At 41.2% G+C, this 16,882-nt stretch overlaps 2 protein-coding genes across 2 annotated transcripts in view; one reads left to right on the forward strand and one right to left on the reverse strand.

Annotated features, from left to right (window-relative positions):
* On the reverse strand, positions 1-7,069 carry ttll3 (tubulin tyrosine ligase-like family, member 3; the record flags this gene model as incomplete). The annotated part of the gene is made up of 12 exons (XM_083888301.1): positions 1-19; positions 1,337-1,650; positions 2,227-2,662; positions 2,820-3,063; positions 3,161-3,309; positions 3,670-4,021; positions 4,818-4,932; positions 5,017-5,145; positions 5,227-5,282; positions 6,506-6,674; positions 6,823-6,944; positions 7,054-7,069. The coding sequence occupies 12 exons, from the start codon at positions 7,067-7,069 to the stop codon at positions 1-3; spliced, it is 2,121 nt and encodes a 706-aa protein (XP_083744427.1).
* A 3,161-nt stretch (positions 7,070-10,230) lies between these two features.
* Positions 10,231-16,882, forward strand: part of slc4a8 (solute carrier family 4 member 8) — a gene marked incomplete at both ends in the record, with an annotated part of 36,390 nt that continues 29,738 nt past the window's right edge. The window contains one exon of the mRNA XM_083888302.1: positions 10,231-10,269. Within this exon, the coding sequence (XP_083744428.1) occupies positions 10,231-10,269 (39 nt within the window). The remainder of the gene's footprint in view (positions 10,270-16,882) is intronic.

Below are 16,882 nucleotides of genomic sequence, written 5' to 3' on the forward strand. Positions count from 1 at the left end.
TCAGTAGCCTACTTGGTTCCTGGAAGACACATGGTTAAAATGATTGCCTTATAACCACAACCTCTCCACTGATGCATGAGATACACATCCCTCCTTATTTCCCCCCCTCTGCTTCTGTCTGTCTCTGCAATTAATGGCAAAAATGTCACGTTCTGTTTGCAGCCTTCGCTTTAGCTACACATTCCAGGCTGATACCCAGAATAATACAATTGTTGAAACATAAATAACTGAATCCATTTAGCCAAATATGTGGTCATTATGTGTATCTAAATCACCCAGGGAAGCTATGTTTTCTAAGCAATTTCAAATATTTTCCATGAACACAGATGATGTTACAGCTCTGACTTTTACGGCATATTTAGATTGCAAATATTTGTTTTTATTAAAAGGCTGGAACAGGAACTATGCCATCTTCTAAGTAGGGGCTGCAAATTATTTCCTGCCCTTTTTTCTTTTTTTCCTTTCTCCCCCACCAAAGCTTTCCCATTAAATACTTTTTCAGTTTTTAACATTTAATGCCATCTACTGGAAACATATAATACATTGCAAGCATTGCAACAACTGAATATGAATATCTCTGGAGAACAGTTTCATTTGCACATTTCGAACATCAAAGTTGGCAGTTGTTTTACTCAGGACAGGACACAAATGTTTTGATGGGTAGTTCCTCACAATAATTAATTCCAGGGTTGTTTCATAAAATCCCTGTGTGTATAATTCAGTAATCCATTCATCAAACAAAACTTATTACGATCAGAAAATTAAAAAGTCCCTCAGCTTTAATGTTAACTCCTTCATAATTACAATCAAAAAAAGTATAAAACAATGCTTGTCAAAACCTCCCTAACTTCCCACTCTTTGCTTTCCGTCTTCTGAACACTCAATAACACTAGTGTTTGTGTCCCTCACTATAGTCTTTGTGTTTTGCCATGTTTTGCCTGTGAGAACAGAGGAACGAGTGATGCCTGTGGAAGCTGCGGCGAGAGGACAAAGTCAGGTTACTACTTTGGAACTATTTCCAGTCGAATTGTTTGGTTTCAAGCTAAAGATCTCCAGAGTAGGGAGGGGACCCTGGAGTGAAGGAAACACCTGGGTGGAAGTCTTGTGCTGGGCCTCAGAAACTGTCTGGGGAAGAAAGAACCTAGTAATATGGGATTCCTGTCCTCGGCCGGGCTGAGATTTACAGTGCAGCATGCTGTGAGGGGAACTGAGGGAAAAAGAAAGACTCCGTGGGGCGAGAATGGCTCTGTTTGCACAAAGACGCGACCGTTGCACTTTTCTCTGAGGTTTGGTGTGTGCCGCCAATGGCTGATCAGACACACAAGTGTGACAGGACCGGCAGACACAGGAGGGATTCTGGGTAATCTGAATGTCCCTTCTCCTTTCGTATCTTTTCTTTGGAGATGTTGATGTCAGCTGCCTCTTTTTGTCTTCAGCAGTTTGGTTCTCTTTGCCTGGATGGTGAGAAGAAGCAACTGCATGGGTCTTCTGAAATGATGATTTATGTCTTGTTTTAACCTCTTCTGGAAGTGTCTGGTCTGAGGAGAACTGAATAGCAGGAGATGCACGAAGGAGAGGTCTGGATCGCCTGACAGCAGCTCCTTCCACCAGAAGGTTCATGCCCACATAGTGAGGAACTTCAACTGCAGTCTGGGAGGGCAATAAAGCAAAAACAAAAATACATAGCATCTGTCATTTAGTGGAAATCTTCTTTTAACATCCATAATAAGCCTCTGGAAGATCTGGATCCATTATCAAGATTATTACAAACATGTACAGGTCACATTAAATTAGAACTAAAGTGATGCCAAGTAGAGACTGGCTCCCAAAGAGATTGTGGTCAAGCTTGTGGTTCAAAGCAGAGTGTGTGACCCCACAGATTACATACATGTTATGTAATCTATCTGTTAATGTTATAAAACTGATAAATTAGCAGCCTTTCTGCATGGAGTTTGCATGTTATCCCAGTGTGCGTGATTTGGGAATTAGGGAAATGCAAATTTGGGAATTAGGCAAATTGGACACTCTAAAATTGAGTGAGTGTGTGATTGAATGGTTGTTTGTCTCGATGTGGCCCTTTGATGAATTGACGACTTGTCCAAGGTGTAAACGCCTTCTACCCTATTACAGCCGTGACCCTCATGTGGAGATAGAGCCGATGGATGGAAAACAACATCAACACATAACCCTATCCATCTACTGCATTGGGTTTTATTGTATTCCCACCTGTTTGTAGATTATATGGAATCCTCCTGTGTAAGCACTAGAATCAGCCCTCCAGTCGAGCACAACCCTCAGCGTGTCCAGCTGCACAGCATGGCAGAGGCGGGCAGTCACAGCAGTGGAGCAGGCCATAGTCGGACTGGCATTGATCTCCAGGAGCCAGGGCCTCAGATCTCTGCCCAACATAAAGTCTGCTCCATAGAGCTCAAAGCTGGCCTTGCGGTGTTCGACAAGGTCCTGGGCTGTTTGCAGGGCATGGACCACTGCTTGCTGCATTCCTGGGACCACCACTGTCTCCCAATTTGCCCCACGGCCCTGCTGCTGCAGAAAAGCCTTGAACTGAGAGCAGGACCACATGTTGTCCAGAGGCAAAGCCGGATGGCGATCACGAGACGGCTGGAAGTGCTTCTGGATGGAGTTGTTGCACAGGTGAACGGAGCTGAGGAAAATAACGCACAAGATCTATGTCCAGGATTTAAATAAGGTTAAGTAAGTTGTTTTTATGGTTAATAAACCCTACAAAATGCTACTCAGTGAACCTTTAGGTAAGTTAAGCCCAAAAAACAGTATCAAACTTCTTTGTCTGATCCTCTAACCTGTCAAGATTTTTTGTTGAGTAGGGCTGAGTGGAGAACCGCAGGTAACACTCTTTGTAGAACCACACAGTCAAAGGGTTCCAGTCCGTTACGAGGAACCACTGACGGAGGTCAAACTTGGTGCCGTGGACCAGCAGAGGACGCTCCAGGTATTTCTGAACCACCCACTTACTCTCCTTAGTCATGGCTCTGTCTGTGTCTATTAGTGCCAAAATATCCTCCAGGCGGTTCATACACATAATGCCTGCATTATTGGTTGGTATGACAGGAAAGAGAAAAACAAAAATGAGCTACGGTAGATTTACAGTATAAATGTTATGTTGCTGAGGAGAAATCCTCACCGCGTCCTCTTGACTTGGCACCCGGTTTGATAATCCAGATGTTACTCAGTCCATCTGTGTCCAGCTGAGGACAACACTCCTGCAGTCTGTTCAACATTGCCTGGCAACGGCCCACAAATGCACCGCTGCCACTGATCATGGCACCTTCACTACATAAACAAATTTATTAGCTTTATAGATTGACATATTATCATTCATCACATCTATTATCATACTATATGACCTCGCTGTGTCCAGTTCCATTCATTTTTAAAATAGGACTTAGGCAGTTTAGCTCTAATCATTTTTAACTAAATTAATTCCAAAGGCCTAACATGAACTCTGGTTAGTGTAAAGAACATATACATACAATATATGTCTATTGTTTACTGACAATTGACTGTGATTATCACTGCTAACTCCTGTTTAGGGTGAGTCAGTGTTATATTATGACCAAATAAGTAGAATTGATGCAAATGCAAGCGAGAAGCATGCTGAAAAATGAACAAAAAAAACAACAACATACTCACTGAACAACCATGTAGTAGTTCTGCAGAAACTCTGTCCACTGTTGTCTCTCCACTGTTGGGGTCGTATCCACAGTTACATCAATGTCACCATGCTCTGAAATGCTAAGAAACTCTTCACACACGCGCAACGCTGTGTCAATCATCTGTGGCTCTAACTCTTTGAAAAGAAAGAATGGATTTGTTACATTATATACTCCATACTTCATATGATGCCATGCTGTGCATTTGTACTTATTTTTACTTTCAGCGGTGCTGGTTTTGGCTTTTTGTTCCCCAACCTCTGGTCCCTGTCTGCTCCATGTTTCCACCACATGCTGCAGCAGGCTGGTGCAAGCTGTCCTCCTGAAGTCCTCTTAGTTTTCATATAATTCAGAGACAGAATGGAATAATGGTGAACATAATGTAACAGGAAGGGTGACAGATTATCTTAAAGGTCCAGTATGTCACATTTAGGAGGGTTTATTGGCAGAAATTGAATAAACAACCCTTAACTATGTTTGAATAAGTGTGTAATACCTTTTTTTTTGTTTTCCGTAGCCTTAGAATAAGCAAGGGCCTTACTTTACGGAGGCTGTCATCTTGTGCTGTCTTGTTTCTCCCACAGTGTCCTGTAGTACCTCGCTTCACCATCGCATAGCAGTACAGGTCTGGACGCAGGGAATAGGACGCATTCCTATTTCCTACCAAAGAAGAAGAGAACGATGCTGCAGCTTCTTCGGACACGTCTGCTTCAAGTATCTCATCAGTTGAAAGGTCTGTGGGGCAGGGCAGTTCGAGGGTCGCCAGGTCGAGGCTTGGATGACTTTCCTTGGCGACTACCTCTTCTGTTGTCTAAATGTTTTTTTCTGCCTGGGCTGCAGCCTGTGTGTTGCACGTTGATGATGCAAATCACGTCATTGGGTCCACTCGCGCTGTGTGCGGCAGTATACCAGGGCCTTAACCGATTAAAGAAAAAGCAGGTATGCAAAGGCCACTGAAGCTCCATGAGCTGAGGATTTCTCCATTTGTTACAATCTGCAATCTCACCAATCACCAATTCTCACATACTGGACCTTTAAATTAATTAAAAATGTCATTATACAAACATTTATCTCCCTATGTTCCATATCCATGCACACACACGTCTATGATTTAAAATAAGAAGAAACCTTTGAATGCATGCTTTTCGTCTTCAGCTCCGAGTCTGTAGCATCTGGGGAAGAAGGTGTCAGGATCTGCAGCATCAAACCACTGAAGGTTACGAAGGTTCACACAGAGCCCCACCTGAAAGACACATAGAACAAGTTCAACTATGGCCACAGTTGAACAACTTTCAGTCAATCATTAGAAACTCTTAAGAGATGTGACCTTGGTGGTGAAAGTTCCCACGTTTGCATAGTGATTGGTCACTTGGTCGTTGCGTAAGCTGCGACAGTCGATGTAATCTCGGCGCATTGTCCAGTGAAAATGTGGAGTTTCATTTCGAACCAGACGCGACTAAAACAGTGAAAGGCAACGTTTACTGCACAGTTTTCATCTCACGATAACATGCTGACCTTCACGAGAATGTTCTCTTACCATGAGCTCATACATGTCATCAAAGTTCTCCTCTTTCTCACATTCATCCACTCTCTCTGGAATCAGATAAGAGCACAGTGTGTGTTCATGTGTGTGTATGTGTGTGACAGGCAGGGGTCTGTGTGGTGAGGTCCATCATTTATTATTTATAAGGGGGATGGGGTTTATTTGGTGCTTACTAGTGCTTCAGTTACATAAAGCTGAACTCCTGCACTTTTAGCTTTTACACAATAATATTTCTAATCTGTCTTCAGCAGAGGTGGAAAGTCATGAATTACATGAATTTACTAGTGTTACTGTAATTTAGTACTTTTAAAAAGTAATTTTTAGTCATTTTACTTTCACTTAAGTATGTTTTGTGCTGTACTTCACTATGTTCACATACATCACTATCATATCCATTACTGCATAAAACATATTGGACTGAATTAAAAATAAATACATTCATGCACAGGTGAATGATGGTCACAGGTGAATGAATGATGAGGACAGGTAAAAGATGAGGACAGGTAAAAGATGAGGACAGGTAAAAGATGAGGACAGGTAAACGATGAGGACAGGTGAATGATGAGGACAGGTGAACGATGAGGACAGGTGAATGATGAGGACAGGTAAATGAATGATGAGGACAGGTAAAAGATGAGGACAGGTAAACGATGAGGACAGGTGAATGATGAGGACAGGTGAACGATGAGGACAGGTGAATGATGAGGACAGGTGAACGATGAGGACAGGTGAATGATGAGGACAGGTGAATGATGAAGACAGCTGAACGACGAGGACAGGTGAACGACGAAGACAGCTGAATGACGAGGACAGGTGAATGATGAGGACAGGTGAATGTCGAGGACAGGTGAATTGTGAGGACAGATACATTTTAAACAAGCTACCTTTTTTTACTTGAACTTGAGTACATTTTTAGACCAGAACTTTAACTTCTATATTTCAGTACACTTTCCACCTCTGGTCTTTTGGATGGATGGAGACACAAATATGGATGATTGAAATAAATATGTTTTGACTGGATAACTCTTAACATTTCAGTACATTAACAACTCAAGTTGGTAATACTAAGGTAATCATGTTGTACTAGGGAGGTAATATCATGAGATTTATTTCTTGGCAATAACAAGAGTAATAGTGCAGTAAGTAAGTAGACGTTATCAATGGTATATTAGCTTTTATTCAGACGACTGGACTCACTTGAGTTAACTTTGAAACATTAAGTTTGAAACTTTTCAAATTTCACTTTGACTTTCACTTCAGCTCATTTTCTTACCAGTAACATCAGTGCAGACATCCCCATCATCACCATCCTCCTCCTCATCACCATGGTAATGAGGTGGCCTCTGAACTGGATGGGGCAAACGTCGTTCCACCCACCCTCTGGCCCATAAGGCAGTGCGAATAACAGGATAGGGCCCCTGCACTGAAAACACTCTCCTCAACTGAGAATGAATGGAAAGGTAGATTTTACTCTACAGAGGACACACATGCTGCGTTGATACAGTTCATTTTATTTATTTATTATTTTTTTTTTTAAATTATATTTATTTATTTATTTATTTATTTATTTATTCATTCATATACAATCACCTTGACTGCTTTCTCCACAAGCGTCTTGGCTGTTTTCAGCCTGTCTGGCCTGATTGCAGGTAAACTGGGCACAATTCTGCGGTTTAACCTCCCTTCCACTGGAGCCACAGAGGACTGTAAAACTGAGGGAAAAAATATGTGTTAAAAAATTGTGTATATGAAATATATTTTCGTAATCGTAAATATATATACGATATATATATGTACTGTATATAGAGTATATGCTCTTACCTGGCATTTGCTGCATTTTAATTGCTGAGGTTTTCCAGATGTATTCCTTGGTTCTTTGTCAGCAGAAGCATGAAGTTATTTCTGCAAAAGCAATATTAATACCATTATATACCACTAATGTATAATTATGATTATCATTGTATCTTAGCATTAATATTAGTATTATTAATCATACTGCTACTACTACTACTACTAATAATAATAATCAAAAATATTTAAACAGTTTTGCTATCAACATAGATGCCACCATGTTCTCTTCTGTAGTTAAACATTTGAATTGATCAAAGTGGCACGTGGCAAACACGTCTTCACTGCTTCTGAAGAGGGATGTAAATCGGGTCAAGCAGGGAACTAAATCTGGACAGAGCTGACTGAGCTCTATGGCTTCTTACTGGCATAACCCATGCGCAATAACGCAAAGTGCCTACACACACACGCATACACGGCCAGCAGAGAACATTATACACCGCAGTTTCGTGCGTAAAAATGAAGCTGATTTCATCAACTGTCTCTCTAACAGCATTCAAACAAAGAGCTGAGCCTAAATATATATATTTGAAACATACAAACCTATAACGCTGTGGCCCGTCCACTCGCTCCTGCGCCCTTCCTCACGTTCCCACATACACAGTTCCCATAACAACCACACATACTCCCGCAATATGTTTATAGTTACCATGGCAACCGCGCCGGAAGAAACAGGACGCCATGCGTCAGGTCGTTGAAAAAAAAAACACATTTGGTCACGCGCTGACGAAAGTGGATCACCTGCCTGATGCTATCAGTTGCAGTGTGACTTACACGTGATGGTGACAACAACACAACTTCACACTGACTGTGGTCATATCACTTTAGTTTACACAACTAAACTTTAAAACTTTATCTCATGCCGATATTGATTTTCCATCACTTCAAAAATATAGACGTGTGCAAATAACCTTCAGGTGTGCCCTGAAATCCCCAAAAAACAACAAACTCTGCTGATCACAAATCATCCAGACTTTCATCAGCACCACATCCAAACAACACAACAACATCCTAATTTTCAGACTGGAAAAATCAATTTAAAATTCAAATTGCATACTTGACCTTATTTAAAGCAGACAATTATCTCCACACTTTGAGAAGCACAACGCAGAGTCTGATCCTGATTAGACGCAGAAGAGGCATATACACATGGCTGTGAATGTGGTAGAGACAGAGACATAGAAGCATTTCCTCCATTTCTGCATAAAAACTACATAGAAAAAACAAAAGCCCCTGGCATTTACCCCAGAAAAGAGACTAGATATTGTACTTGGTGAAGAGACGAAAGCTGCTCTGTTATATATCTGCCAAACCCACTGCACTGATGCAGTAGATTGACAACATTTGTAATACTGTATATGAATAATTCAATATGTACAATTAAATTTACAACTGGCAGATATGTGCGTTTCCTTAATGTCAATAGAGTAATTTAAATTAGAAAATTGAATGTGATCCGAGAACACGTGCTAAGCCCACACTGTTCACTATTGTCTTTGTCTTATGTGTGTGCACATGAGCTTAATGCCATGTGTGTGGATTACAATATTTATCGTGCACTCTGTGTCAATGCCTTAATTTACCACAAGGTGGCACCCAAGGCTTTGTAGTAGCCCTCTGTGCTCAATAAGATCCATAAAGTGTTACTTTAATCTCATTTGCTCAATGCTGACTTTTCATTCATGTTCTATGAAATCATGATCATGATTACATTATTGATGATTTTACTTTATACACATTACTACCACGCACGCCTACCACATATTAAGACACTATGGCTTAAGTTGCTTTACATTATTTACAATGGACCCATGTTTCCAATCCAACTAAGTAGTAATACTACAGCTGCATTCAGTCAAAATGCTTCATCAAAATGTGGCTGCTAGGACAAGCAAGGTTTGTGGATATGTCTTCATATGTGAACAATCTCTTTATTATAGAGCAAATGAGCATTTCTATACTTACATTGTATTTGTGTATTGTTAGCTATATTATGTGCCTAAGAATGGATGTATTATGGTATACAGCATTTATAAATAAACCCATGACCAGTGCTGGCCCAAGCATTTATGGGGCCCTAAACTGAACCTGATTATGCCCCCCCTTCAAAACTTCAACATTAACAACAAAATAAAACCTAATAACTGAAGCTCAATACTATTAAGATTTCTAAATATATCTAAAGATATATATTTCTTTAATATGTTAACATGTTTTTCTCACTACACACCATTGGCACAGATGCAGTTGCTTAGCTTAGTTCACTTTTGCCCAACAGCTCTCAAATGGCAACAATCAGATGGCACCATTACACATGAACAATCAATAAAATATATCAAACAAATAAATCAATAAATAAGTAGCTCAGTCAAAATTTGCTTAAGTGCTAGTTACATCACCCAAGAGAAAATAAAATATGCTAACAAATAGATTTTTACTGTACTGCATTAAGCCTACTGTATAATTGAATAGTGGTCGTATGTTAGTATGTAAATAGAAGAAGTAGGCTTCATTTTATACCAGTGGACTATTAAAGAAAAATAAATAAACATGTAAAATAACCAAGAATAAACAAACTTGTAGTTTGGCTTGGATTGTAACATCTTTTATTCAATGTTATGGTTTGGAACTGAGATAGATAGATAGATAGATAGATAGATAGATAGATAGATAGATAGATAGATAGATAGATAGATAGATAGATAGTCCAGTGTGTAAAGTTTAATATTTACTGTATATGTTGGTCTTTCTGTGCCGGATGTACAGCAGCAGTGCGTCTCAGCACCTCGTTGCGCACCTGTGCGCTCTGATTGGCTGAGGCTGCAGTGATGCTGCCTGCATCCTGCTCCCACGGCCAGGAGCCAGGACACGAGGGGAGGGGGAGCAGCAGCAGCAGCAGTAAGTGTGGCCGGGATATCATCATAACACTCGGGCACAAAATGATCCCCTTCACTGTGTTCTTCACCAGGAAAGAGCCGCTCACTCCCTCACTCATCATCAGCTGTGGCCAGCTCGTGACTTGTGCCTCTTCAAATCACAAACAAACAAACAAACACCACCTGAAAACGCCGCGGCAAAGAAGGGACTCATCACACCGCGTGAACGTCTCACGTTTCCAGCCCGTGGGGAATGAACAGATTATTCGCCAACATGCCCGTCAACGACCCTGAGAGCATTCTGAGCTACCAGGTAAAGTGTCCTTTAAGATATTCTATACATGGCGCGTTGCTTTGAGGCGGAGCTGTGGCACAGAGCAGAGCAGAGAGAACAGCAAGCTCCAACAACTGTTTGAAACCCTCAGCTCTGAAAGAAACTCAGAATCTGCTGGTGGCAGAACGTGTTTTATATGTAGTTTGGTGATGTCGCGTCTCCCTGCAGATCTGCACCCCTATCTGCAGTGTTTTACATTTTGGAGACATTCCACTATATATATATAGATATATATATCTATATATATATATGCATTTATATATATATATATATATATATATATATATATATATATATACATATATATATATATGTCATGTAGGATGCTGTTCCTGCAGGATGCTGCTGCTGCTGTGCATGAGTACAGGATGTTGTTGATTATGTTATTGTGAGGCGCAAACACGTGCAGTCGTTGCTGTCACTTGCGCTGATATGTCTTATTAATGATGATTCAAGTCCACCAGGGCGCCACATATATCAGCCCGGTGTTCACACATTTGGGGATTTTCTCACGTGACACTGGCGAGGACGGCGCGTTACTCTCAAATGACCTTGACACCATGCGCCACACAGCGCTCATGTGTTGTGTTTGAGCCAATCATGGTGAGGGGGGCAGACAGAGGACCATTGAACACATAATGTCCAGCTGGTCTCTTTACATACTAGTTTAATAACATAGCATAGCCAACCCTAATACAGTCATGTCACCCTGGTGAGTTTTGATAACATCCTGTCTGTGAGGGCAGGAGACAGATGGACCAGGACCTGGGAAGTCTGGTTTGATTAAATCTTACTCACACACAGATGTGATTACCAAAGAGCCTCACCCTCCAAACTTGAGGGCTACTGTGTTTGTCTTCCCTCATATGTATGACAGTCTGTCCAGTCATCATCCAGCGGTGTCTTTGTCGTTTCTAAAATCTGTTTATAATTTTACAATTTAGAGTGTCCAATTTACTTAATCTCCACATTGTATGTTTTTGGACCGTGGGAGGAAGCCGGAGAACCCAGAGAAAACCCACGCTCAACCAGGGAGAATGCAAACAGAAAGGCCAGAAAGAACCCGGTTCTTCATGCTGCAAAGGCAAGGATGCTAACCACTACATGTTAGGGCTAAACAATATTACGATCATTTTGATAGGAATTGCGATTGCTATATGACTCCCTTGAAAAAGAGGTTCTTAATCTCAATGGGATTTTCCTGGGTAAATGCAGGTTAAATTAAAATGTGTGATATCAGAGTGAATTGTAATTTTTACATCATCATTCTCACTTTCATTCAAAAAACATATTTAAAATGAATTAAAATTTTATTTTGACACAATTTGGCTTTAACTGTACAATTGTACTGCAAACAATTTGATTAATTGTTGGTCAATAGTGATTGTGGACAATATAGGTAATTGTGATGTTGCAATAAAAAAAGGTTAAAGCTTTAATAATTCCATAATTATTTTGATAAATATCAGATAACCAAAAACAAAAAACAGACTAATATTTCATGAACCTGAGGGAAAACATTCTCAAAATTTGTCAAAGAGCACAATTTATGTAAAATCAATTACATTGAGCCTTTATTATATTGTTATGAAGAAAATTATACTTCCATATACTGTATATTGTTATTGAATTTTTGCTTAGCCTCATGTAGCAGAGCAGAGCTGCTGAAGTGCTCAAAAACAAGGTTTAAAGAGTGTTTCCATGGCTGAGGTGTGTAAATTATTGGTGACAGAAAACACAATACAAGATAAGTTTTAACTGGTGCTATCCAAGGTGACAGTCAATATAGTACAATGTCTTGAGTTGATAATTGGACCACAGAGAACCAGAACCAAAACATCATGTTTGAGACATGCAGAGATGGTCGGAAATCAATCACCTCTGGTAAAACAAACCACAAAAGCCAAGCATGTCCACATAGTCGTGTAGTTCAGTGAAATAAAATACTTTCCTGTTGCTGAGCGACAGAACCGATACACAGTATGCAGTATACTGGCATAAACATGCTGGTGTGAGGGTCACTTTTATGAAACATACGGGAAATAAATTACATTTGTACTACATCATTACATCATCTAGTACTTTGTTGTTATTTATAACATCATAAATCTGTCTGAGGTTTAAGTCCCAACATTGCAAAATGGTCACAGTTCCTTCCTCCCCAACCTTTCATTTTAATCAGTTTGTTGGCGTCGTCCATTTAGCGAGCATGGTCCACAGTCAACTCACTGCTGTGTTACACTTTGGCAGAAATTGCCCAAGACATAGGTCAAATCTGATTTGTAAACTCCTACAGAGTTATCTGTAGGAGGAAATCTCTCAATACCTCAAAACCACATACTTCACATTTGAAAGTACTCAGAGACCACATCATGCTTGGAAACACTCAGAGGTTTGAGCTGTTCAATCACAAGGGTGATTGACAGGAAATCCAAGGGTAGAAGCTCGTCCACATTAATGATGACATATGATATGATTGCACATTTTTATAAAAAGCACTCACAATTAGATAAACATGTTACATTTCCTTTACTGGGATTATCACGAATGAATGGGAAAGTCACTGACATATCATGTGTGTGAAAAGTGTGAGTGATCAGTGAGTGAATTTTGTAACATAAAACATTTTGTTGTGTTGTTTTTCCAGAACAGTAGGAAGATTAACTTCCTTACGGCAAAGTTGCTGGTTTGCGTCCTGGTCTGGGCAGTTCTGGGCAGAGTTTACATGTTCTCCCTGTGTGCATGTGGATTTTATCTGGTTTCTTCCCACATGTCCAAAGAAATGGGAGATTATTTGGACACTGTAAATTTACCATATGTGTTAGTGAATGGTTGTTCATTTCTATCATTATTATGTTGTCCCTGTGATGGACTGTTGACCTGTCCACGGTGTGACCCCACCTTTCACCCTATGTCAGCCTTCACGATACTCCTGCGGAGGATAAAGCAATAGACGATGGATGGATAGAAAATGATCTGTAAGATTATGGATACAAAGCAAATGAAGGTAGATTATGAACAGAAGAAAAATTATCGCAATCACATCCTGAATAACACTTATTTTGGTCAGGATATGTGGGTGAGGAAATGTTCCTTACTGCCCCATGCCTGTAGTTCTACATTCTCAGTTTCTTGTCACACATGTATGCAGTTGTAATTACACTGTTCAGGGTGGACACTGCCTCTCACCTCCACCTGCAGCCCTTAAAGGATAAGTGGTAAAGACAGTAGATAACCTTTGAGTGGGTGGGAGGATGGGGAATGAATTTGCTGCCATCTCTTACCAACAAAAAAAAGCTGCAATGATCTTTTTTGAAAGAAAACTCTCAGTGGGCATTGTGAGGGGAGGCAAAATGAAAAGAGAGGTATTGAATAAGGTGTGTGTGACTCATGCCGCCCCTGTGGGCTGAGGCAGACAAAACAGCCGCTCCTCTCATCCCCTCTCCATCAGCTCGACGCGCCTGTCTCACTTCAACATGACAACCTCCTTCCTGTGAAGCTCCCTCTGAGTGAAGCACAGTCACAGGTGTTTGTACGGCGGATTAGTGATGGTGTAATGGGGCTGCTTTAGCCCTCGGCTGTGGTCAGCCCTGGATGACAGGCAGTCTGGAGGTGACAGACCCAGTTGTCTGAGTCAGGATTTGTGTGTGACGGCTTCATCAGAGGATGAAGAGTGGAGGTTGGAGCAATCCTGAAAGTTTCCTCGGGATAAATGTTTTGTCAGAGTGAAAGGTTTATTGAAACAAGTCAGTAGTGATAGACATATTAATCATGAATGATTAACCTGTCACTTTATCCGGTACATAGAACACCTAATAAAGTTGCAGGAGTCTTGATGTCCAATTCGGACATGTTGCCTGTATCAGATTTTTTTGGAAGGTATTTTGGTATTGGTATTTTTTTAAGGAAGCACAAATCACATTGATGGGAATATTTGATCTGACTTGAGGCCTGAATCTGATCTGTTGATATCTGAATCCATGCTCACACTGTCATGGGGGTCATATCTGATTTGTACCACATGGGAGAAATAGATCAGAATTGGGTCACTTGCATCATGCAGTGTAAATGCAGCCTTCATAGTAGACTTGAGTTATTGTTGTTTCTTCTCTATATTATTGAACCAGTTTGGTCGTTCTCCTCTGACTTCTGGCAATAACAAGGGATTTTATTTTTTTGGAGAACTGCTGATCACACTTTCAAACCATTTCTATGAACCTTAGTGGTGTGATTCAACTTTGTAATTGGTGAGAAAATATTAATACCAATGATTAATTATTTTTAATAATGAATTTTGTCGTCAATTTTCTAAAAAAAACGGGCACCACTCCTCTCAAGACGAGGAGAATGACCGAAGGACTGTCAATTAACGACCTTAAAGTGTCTCTTGACTATCATTTATCACTAATTAATAATAAGTATATTTGTATTAATTAATAATTAACAAGAAGGTGTGAGGTCGTACACTGGCTTCTTTCAATTACCCTTGTCACAAGCAAGCAAGCACAAAAGACAGAAACAGTACTTTTAAAATAAAGGTTTAACATTTATTAAAGTATTAAAGTAATCAATAACAACAACAAACAGCAATCCTCTAATCTAAAATACTACTGATAAAAGGGGTTCAAATGTGCAGGAAAAGGGGCATGGATATGAGTGCAGAAATGGGCAAAAGGGGGGCGTGTCACTTTGGCAGCTGGTAACAGCGTGGGAAACAGGAAGTAAACAAACAAAGCCAAAAGGTAAACAAGAAGGAGGGGTCTCTGACGTGACGGTTGTCACGGCGACACTCCTCCCACTTCCGGTTTACAAAAGGTGGCCGATACGTCATGTAAAAATGGCGTCATTCGCTGTTACCGTGGGGCAACATGAGATGGCGCTCGTGCTTAAATTTCGCCGCTCAGCTCCTCAGTCTTTCACCAGCGGGGGCACTGAGTAAAAGAGGAGAGTTGAAGGAGGAAATGGAGTCAGCGGTGACGCGGAGAATTTAAGGGGAAGTGAGGTAGACAAAGGGGATGTGTCTGATCAGAAAACTCCTGTTAATCACACAGTTTGTCCGGCGATGACCGACTTAAAGGGACACTACGTAGTATTTATTGGTTAATATGACCCAAAATCCACTTTTTTATACATATTATGTGCTCCTGCATTGTCTAGTCGCTGTATAATAGTTTTTGTTTCATTTTTGTAGTGTTTCAAAAAGTCATGTAAAATAACATGGTCCTGGGCCGCGGTTGCATTGCCACTGTTAGCAGCGAGACGCCATGTTTCTACTGGAGCCTGTAAGGACAAACGCGAGAGAACAAATCAAGTGTCGCTTTACTTGTAGCAGAAGTCCCGCCTCCACTCTCTCCGCTTCGTCTGCTACGGCCGCGGTAACTCGCCCTCTCCCTCGCCTCACGAACCTCATCTGCTGACACGGAGAAAGACGACGAGGACGACATTTGACCGGCTGAGGATACCGTATCGCTCAGGGAAGGGAGGGGGCGAGCAGAGGAGCAGTTCTTTGTTGTAAATTTCAGCCTCTCCTCTAGATGGCACTATAAACTACTTACTTCACCTTTAACTGTGGTTTTAACGGATCACGGAAGTTTTCTTCTCAATAAGTGATCACGAGCTGTGTTGAAGGCACAGGATCGCGATACACGGGGACAATTCACAGCAACAAAAGGGGAGACACGTGGGAGGAATAGAAGCCTAATTCAACCACACAGATTGGCTGGACCGGTAAATCTGCAGTTTTACCGGTCGAATGGGGACTTCTATTCCGATCACGCTGTCAGTGCGGCGCGAAGCGAAAGACACAGAGAACAGTAAACAATTAAACAGCTGTGCGGGCGGCGCCTCGGGTTAACATCAGTGGTACCGTTATACAGTCCGCTAGTTTTAGCTTACAAATACTATTCTAAACAAGTTACAGCCGTGTGTGAGACGCACACTATGACGTTGAAAGAAAAGAAAAGCACATCAAACTATCGGGTGTTCACTACCCGTTTATAATAATCCCTAAATAAGCTATTTGCCCAGACACAATCGCCGCTTACTGTGAGTCGTCTTCTGGCGAGTAAGGGGGGTTCTGGTGTTGCCGCTTCACGCGGTTCGAATCCGTCCTTCGGTCAGTACCGGTATCGGAGAAGAGAGCGGGCGTCTCGTTGCGCGGCTCTGGAGCTGTGTAATACGTGGTCCACCGACTCACGACAGGGACAGCTGGTTGACGGTAGTTAGGACCGTGTGCAAATCACAGTCCTCTTCTGCAGGAATAACGGGGAATAACTCGCAGGGAGTTATTCACTGAGTCTCTGATCAAAAATAAAAGAAAACAAAAAGGGGAAAAAACAAATGGGGTAGGAATGGACAAAGAAGAATCTTCACAGCTCTGCCAGCAAGGATGTAGATCTTCAGGGTGTTCCTCTCCTTAAACACATACGTCCGCTCATGCTAAGAAATATGGTGGAAGAGGCAGAGGAGGAGCCAGTTTGAGGTTTTAAAGGCTTCTCCTGTGGGGTACGACCCCCAAGAATCTCACCAATGGGTGAACGGCTGCCTGCCGTGGACGTCATATGCCGCAATGGTTTGTGGGGAGTGAGTCAAT

This window comes from Microchirus variegatus (genome assembly GCF_963457635.1).
Source record: "Microchirus variegatus genome assembly, chromosome: 4".
Classification (NCBI taxonomy): Eukaryota; Metazoa; Chordata; class Actinopteri; order Pleuronectiformes; family Soleidae; genus Microchirus; species Microchirus variegatus.